The sequence below is a fragment of the Arachis duranensis genome, chromosome 7, assembly GCF_000817695.3.
Source record: "Arachis duranensis cultivar V14167 chromosome 7, aradu.V14167.gnm2.J7QH, whole genome shotgun sequence".
Lineage (NCBI taxonomy): Eukaryota > Viridiplantae > Streptophyta > Magnoliopsida > Fabales > Fabaceae > Arachis > Arachis duranensis.
In genome coordinates, this window is record NC_029778.3 from 72,404,770 (window position 1) to 72,412,936 (window position 8,167).

General features: G+C 31.5%; 1 protein-coding gene across 1 annotated transcript; it reads right to left on the reverse strand.

Annotated features, from left to right (window-relative positions):
• Window positions 1–3,349: 3,349 nt before the first annotated feature.
• Window positions 3,350–8,167, reverse strand: LOC107459880 (11-oxo-beta-amyrin 30-oxidase; the record flags this gene model as incomplete). Its single annotated transcript, XM_016078181.3, is given in 5 exon segments — window positions 3,350–4,026; window positions 5,553–5,940; window positions 6,247–6,488; window positions 7,484–7,701; window positions 8,113–8,167. Coding segments are annotated over 5 exon segments (1,329 nt in total), but the record flags the coding sequence as incomplete, so codon positions are not given.

Genomic DNA, 8,167 nt, shown 5'->3' on the forward strand with positions numbered 1-8,167 from the left:
AAAAGACCCATGAGGGAGGACCAACAAAAGCAAGGAAGAGATATTGAGGAGCTAAATCACTCCATAGGATCTTCAAGAGGAAGAACTAGCCGCCGTCACTAAGGTGGACCCGTTCTTTAATTTCCTTATTATTTGTTTTTCTATTTTTCATTTCCTATGTTTTATATTTTGTCTGTGTTTTTGTCTTTATTACATGATCATTAGTGTCTAGTGTGTATGTCTTAAAACTATGAATGATTCCATGAATCTCACACCTTTCTTAAATGAAAAATGTTTTTATTAGCAAAAGAACAAGAAGTGCATGAATTTCGAAATTTATCTTGAAATTAGTTTAATTATTTTGATGTGGTGGACATACTTCTTGCTTTCTGAATGTATGCTTCAACAGTGCATGTTTGAAATTGGAATTAAGAAAAGTTGACTCTTGAAAGAATAATGAAAAAGGATACACGTTATTGGTGATCTGAAAAATCATAAAACTGATTTTTGAAGCAAGAAAAAGCAGTGAAAAGCAAAAGCTTGCGAAAAAAAAAAGAAAAAAAGAAAGAGCAAGCAGAAAAAGCCAGTAACTCTTTAAACTAAAAGGCAAGGGTAAAGAGGATCCCAGGCTTTGAGCATCAGTGGATAGGAGGGCCCAAAAGGAATAAAATCATTGCCTAAACGGCTAAATCAAGCTGTCCCTAACCATGTGCTTGTGTCATGAAGGTCCAAGCGAAAAGCTTGAGACTGAGTGGTAAAAGTCGCGATCCCAAGCAAAAGAGTGTGCTTAAGAACTCTGGGCACCTCTAACTGGGGACTCTAGCAAAGGTGAGTCACAATCTGAAAAGGTTCACCCAGTTATGTGTCCATGACATTTATGTATCCGGTGGTAATACTGGAAAACAAAATGCTAAGGGTCACGACCAAGACTCATAAAGTAGCTGTGTTCAAGAATAAAAAAGAACTTAACTAGGAAAATCAATAACATTATCTGTATTTCTGAGTTCCTAAAAAGGCCAACAATTCTGAACTCCAATAGATAGAGAGATGCCAAAACTATTCAGAGGCAAAAAGCTACTAGTCCCGCTCATCTAATTAAAACTAATCTTCATTGATATTTTTGAAATTTATTGTATTTTCTCTTTTTTTTATCTTATTTTGTTTTTTGTTGCTTGGGGACAAGCAATAATTTAAGTTTGGTGTTGTGATGAGCGGATAATTTATACGCTTTTTGGCATTATTTTTAGGTAGCTTTGAGTATATTTTAGTTACTTTTTATTATATTTTTATTAGTTTTTATGCAAAAATCACATTTCTGGACTTTACTATGAGTGTGTGTATTTTTCTGTAATTTTAGGTATTTTCTGGCTGAAGTTGAGGGACCTGAGCAAAAATCTGACTCAGAGGCTGAGAAAGGACTACAGATGCTGTTGGATTCTGAGCTCCCTGCACTCAAATGCGTTTTTCTGGAGCTATAGAAGTCCAATTGGCACATTCTTAATTGGACTGGAAATCTAACATCTTGGGCTTTCTAGAAATGTATAATAGTTCATACTTTGCCCGAGATTTGATGGCCCAAACTGGCGTTCAAACGCCAACCAGAGACCCTTTTCTGGTGTAAAACACCGGAACTGGCACCAGAACTGGAGTTAAACGCCCAAACTGGCATCCAAGCTAGCGTTTAACTCTAGAAAAGGCCTATGTACGTGTAAAGCTCAATGCTCGGCCCAAGCACACACCAAGTGGGCCCCAGAAGTAGATTTCTACACTATTTGCACCTAGTTACTTATTTTCTGTAATCCTTAATAACTAGTTTAGTATAATAGCACTTTTTACTATTGTATTAGGGATCGGATGCCATTTTCCACATTTGGGAGGCTGGGCATTCGGCCATGCCTAGACCTTTTTCTCTTATTTATTTTTCAATGGTGGAGTTTTTACACCTCATAGATTAAGGTGCGAAGCTCTGCTGTTCTTCGTGAATTAATGCAAGTACTATTGTTTCTCTTTCAATTCACGCTTACTTCTTCTCCAAGATATACTCTCATACTTAATTCAGTTAAGTCAGAATGAAGGGGTGACCCGTGATAATCACCCACTATCTTCGTTACTCGCTTAGCCAATATCCGCGTGCTTGACAACCACAAGTGGTTTACATGATGTTCAACGTAGTCATTGGACGACAGCCGGAGTATAGTCTCTTGGGTCTCTGATCCACATATTTGACTTGCCTCTCCTTACAACAGAGCATTCGAATCCGTGAGATTAGAATCTTTGTTGTAGAGGCTAGAACCAATTAGCAGAATTCTCGATATCCGGAAAGTCTAAACCTTGTCTGTGGTATTCCGAGTAGGATATGGGACGGGATGACTATGACGAGCTTCAAACTCACGAATGTTGGACGCAGTGATAATGTGAAAAAGGATAGAGAGATCCTATTCCGACACAAATAAGAACCGACAGATGATTAACCGTGCGGTAGCTGTGCCTGGTATTTTTCATCCGAGACGAGAGATCCGACAATTGATTAGCTGTACAGAAATTGTACCTGGACCATTTTCACTGAGAGGACGGATGGTAGCCATTGACAACGGTGATCCACCAAAATACAGCTTGCCATGGAAGGGAGCACGCATGATTGGATGAAGACAATAGGAAAGCAGAGGTTCAGAAGTAACAAAGCATCTCCAAACGCTTATCTGAAATTTCTACCAATAAATTACATAAGTATCTTTATTTTAATTTACGTTTTATTTATCTTTCAATTATCAAAACTCATAACCAATTGAATCCGCCTGACTAAGATTTATAGGATGACCATAGCTTGCTTCAAACCGGCAATCTCCGTGGGATCGACCCTTACTAGCGTAAGATTTTATTACTTGGACGACCCAGTACACTTGCTGGTTAGTTGTACCGGAGTTGTGAAAAGTGTGATCACAATTCCGTGTACCAATGTGTCTAATAAAAATATCTTTTTTGTGAGTGTGTCTCTTAAATATGTCTCCTTATACATGTTTCTTTCTAGTAAAAGTGTCTTTGATATTAATTATTGTTGACAATAAGTTGACAGATAATTTATTAGTACTCTATATTTTTTCAAAATAATTTAGGTAATAATTCATTATTATATTCTTATTCCTTCGTCATTATAGAACTAGTTAAAAGCCGAGTGGCTATTTGACTTCAGATTTATCTTAATTAGTGAGATTCCCTAAAACTCTCTTAATCTCTTATAGGCCTGTTTAATAAGGACTTCAAACATTAGACACACATAAAAGGAAAAACATGCAAAGAAAAAACAAATAACATACAACTTCTCCTAAATGTACTACAACAAATACATAGAACGCAATACATTTCAATAGATAACAAGTAGGCGATACGCTGTACCTAAAATATTTTATGTGAAAAATATGCATATGATATTTTAATACAAAGACAAACTGGTACGCCATCATGCAAATTAATATGCGGTACGCCACCTAATTGATGAATTTATGTAACAGTACGACCAACACATCAGATTGGTCATGGTAGGAAAATTACTTCTCATGCCTAATTAGTCGATTCTTAATACGAGAGTCTAGATACTTGTGGAAAAGAATAAAAACGATAAAGCTACAATTTATGTAAGATAACATGAGCCCCATGCTTTGGATTGAGACTGAGTACAGTAGTTGGAGCATGTGCATAAGATGGGGAGAGCTCAAATGAGAAACGTTGTAAGAGCAATGACAAAGCCATCTTTGCTTCCAATAAAGCAAAATTTTGCCCAATGCATACTCTAGGTCCCCATCCAAATGGAAAGAATGAAACTTGGCCTTTTGTTGCCTTTGCAACTCCTTCAGAGAATCTTTCTGGTTTGAACTCTGTTGCATCATCGCCCCAAATATCGCGATCATGATGAATCAAGAGTATTGGCAAGGAAACTTGTGTTCCTGCTGGAAGGGAAAGGTCACCAAGTTTCACATCTTTGTAGACAGCACGATTGAAGTAAACAATTGGAGGGTATAACCTTAGAACCTCGTATAAAATCATTGTCATCTGTGAAAGAAAAAGTGTATTAATTAAAGCGGAGTTCTCTCGTGACCAAGGTAGTAGTGGCTAAAAGATTGACTCATAAATAAGAAATTGACATGTGAAATGGTTGATTATAATGAGAATCATTTTAAAAATATACTTTTGTGAATTACATTAAAGCAAGCAAGTCATAATTTTCACAAATTTCCAAAAAAAAATTTTGTGAACCTTCGACGATGTAGACAAAAAATGGGAAAAGCTAAATTATAAGAAAAAAAAATTATAAAAACACCGGGAAAAAAAAGAAATAAACAAAAAAGAAAGAAAAAGGAATAAACAAAAAACAGTGTAGTTAATAAAAATGAGAAACCAAGTAAAAAAAAAATAAAAAATAAGAAACTACGACACTAATTTAAAGTTTATAAAAAATATTATTTTTTGTTATTTTTAAATTTTTGTAATTGAATTCCAAATCAACCAATTGAGTAAAATCTCATTTAATTGCATTATATTTTAATTTTTTATTTTTTATTATATATCTATTAATAATTATTGATTCTTTCTTTAAATGGATAATATAAAAAGGAGCTGAAAACTTGAAATCAAAATTTGTCATATTATAAAGTTTTAAGTTTATTTTTTTCTATTCAAATATTTATATTGATAATTTGGTTTCTATTATATATTAGCTATATTTCTTAATTAGTTTTTTATAATTAAAATTTATAATTGAGTATATTTTATTTTTTTAATTTAATTTTTTGATTAATTATTTTTTAAATAGATGTATACCACAAAAATAATTCAAATACTTGCACAAAAATGTGACCATTATCATTCTTTTCACTCATCATTTTTACATAAGTTTAATTACTCTATTAATTTCTATAATTTTATCAAATTTATAATTAAATCTTTATATTTTTTTTCAATTAAGTTTTTACATTGCTTTTAATTTTGCAATTAGGTCATTGCCAATGTAAAAAATATCAGAGTTAACAGAATATTTTTTCACAAACTAAGATACCCATAGTATATCTTTGACCACATTTTTTCCAAAAAAAAATTATTTCATTAATTTTAATATTTTAACGCGAAAATGACCTAATTACAAAATTAAAAATAGTATAAAAATTTAATTAAAAAAATAATATAAAAATCTAATTACAAATTTAATAAAACTAAAAAAACTCAATAGACTATACAATTAAATATTTTATATATTTAAATTTTTATATTCATAATTTAATAATTAATTATTTTTTACTATATTTAGATTATTGATTGATTTTTTTATAAATAAAATATATAATTTATTAAGAATTTCACTATTATTGACCATGTTAACTACTCTGGTCTTTTCTTTTCAAATCTGCCACGCATAACCTTTTAATTGGATATTCATCCTTGGCCACCTTAGTCACTACTTTATTATGGTCACCATAGACGTCCCCTAATTAAACTATTAAAGGGCTTGCAATGCTGAGTAAGAAAAAAAATAGGGAACCGATCGACTTGAAGGTTTTAGGTTTAAATCAAGTCATACTTACAATTTTAAGGCGATTTAACCCTTCACTATCCGGAGTTTGATCGCCAAAAACTTGCAAAACTTCCTCTCTAGCACGTGCTTGCCAATCAGGATACCTACCCAATAGTACCATTGTCCAAACTAGAAGAACTGATGTGGTTTCTTGGCCAGCAAGGTAGAATGCATTGCACTCCTCTATTACTTCTTGGCTTGTCATTCCCGCAGCTTTGTTGTTTCCATGTTCTTGTATTTCTCTATGATTTGATTCCAAAAGTATGCCTAATAAGTCTTTGTTCATGACTTTCCCTACCTTCATTGCTTTCTCTCTTTTGTTGATGATAAACTCGAGCGAAGCTTTTTTATCTTTTTCAATTTCTTTCATCCTCTTGTGCGTAGCTGTTGGTATCAACCTAAGAATTAAATACATATTATATTCTTGTCAGTCAATTACCTAATTACATGTGGATATCAATTCAGAATCCGCATTATTATTACACATATTCCTCACTTAAATTCTAATTTGTGTACTATATCATACTTTAGTTTATCCTCCCAAATCAATTTGTATACATTGATGGGGTACCCCTAGTAATAATGTGTGAAATCACTATTAATTTTCAAGGCGTATATGTAAGTTTGGCTCTTACATATATATTCACCAAAGAAAGAAAAAAGATGGATAATTTTTATAACTATTATTATATTAATAGTCTTACCACCATCCCGGAATATAGACATTTCGTAATTTCATAATAAGTCCAGTTTGTTCTCTTAAAAGATCGAATATTCGTTTTCCTTCTTCATAGCTGCTTCCAAATGCTGTCTTGGAAATAACATCGCAAGTCAAATTTTGAAGAAATGGCCATACGTCGATTTCACATTTTTCTTCGGAAGATAGCATCGCATCCCATTTTCTAACCATTTCATCACAGGATTCGAATATGGTTGATGACATTACCTATAGACATGATTGGGTGAAAAGAAGAATAATCAAATATATATGGACTATGAAGTAATACATGATAATTTTAGCATAATTACTTTGTAATCATTACAACAAACGTGAAGTGTAAGTATAAATGAAAAAAAAATTAAAATAGTAATGCTGAGTATCACTTAACGAGTTAATACTCAACTTCATTCTTAAAGTTGAGCCTCAATTTGATTTTTAATTAGGGAAAGTCTCAGGGAGTGAGCAATTTTTTTAAAATTTGGCTAGTATTTAACCATCAAAAGAAAATTAAATAATCTCACACCATTAGATTTAATCTCACACCATTAAAAACATTATTAATAGTCAATTAATGGTTACAAAACACAAAAGTTACTGGCTCTAACACTTCTCATTTCAATATTCTCAATTTGATCCCCCAATTTAATATCCATAACTCATGTTAGTCCTTGGTTTCTGCCACAAAATCACTAATAATGGCGTATTGGGATATAGGTTAGACTAATACAGTAAACTTCGTAATAACTATCTAATGTAATAATTAAAAGTTTTTACTTCAATTTATTTTCTAAAAAGCCTTTAAAATTTTTAATTAAAATTAATATTAAGATTTTAAAGAATCCGAAAAAAAACATTAAAGTAAATTTCAATTGCCAATCAAATACCCGTTTGAGAGTTTAATATGATAACTTATAGTCCATTTCAAAATGCTACTAATGATTCTGTGATAAAAATAATATCACACACTAATATAAGTCACAAATGCCAAATTAAAAGACTAAATTGATTCAACCAAAACTTTGAGAACTAGATTGAAGTAAGAGTGTAACTTAGACAAATTTAAATATTAATTTCATCACTTAACAAACCTTCTACTTCTAAAACATATTCTTAATATTAAATAAAGTAAATAGTTTTAAGACTCGAAATATTAATGAATTCTTCTATATCTAGTAATCAAATAGAGTATAAATCATCCTTTTTAAAAAAATATATATTACCTTTAATTTTTCAAAATGGAAAGCGGGGTTGATAATCTTTCGATGTTTTTGCCATTTCTCACCGTCATAGTTTGCGAGTCCGTTGCCCAATAACTTGACAAGAGGGTTCAACATGGGTTTCTCAAAATCATTGATCTTGTTAAAGACTTCTTTGATTTGATCAGGATTTGTGATTATGACCTTTGGTGTTGTACCTTCCCAGACAAAAGAATTCTTACCTACACATACATGGACATGTTTGATGATCTGTGTTATACAACTGCCTAATAGGTGTTTTTTTATTTAAATAAATTGAATATATGATTTACCAAATGTATACAATTTAGAAAAAGAGAGGGGAGGGGGGGTTCACATATTTGTGCTCCATAATACACCAATATCAATCACGAAACATAAATAGGTAACTTTTTCCATTTTTGTTTGAATTGAAAAATCATATATTTCTTTTATTTAAATAAAAAATTAATTCGATATATGGATCAAATAAATAGCTAAAGTAACTGCTTTCAAAAAAGAAAAATAGCATTTTTTTTCCTTGTTACATTGAGAATAAAGAAGTTTGAATCTAAAATTCTATACATAAAGGAAAATAACATCAAATCTTCATCATAAAAGATAAATAAGATTACCAAATTTTTGAACAGTGTGATGGATAAAAGAGAAGACATGTGGTGCTACATCTTT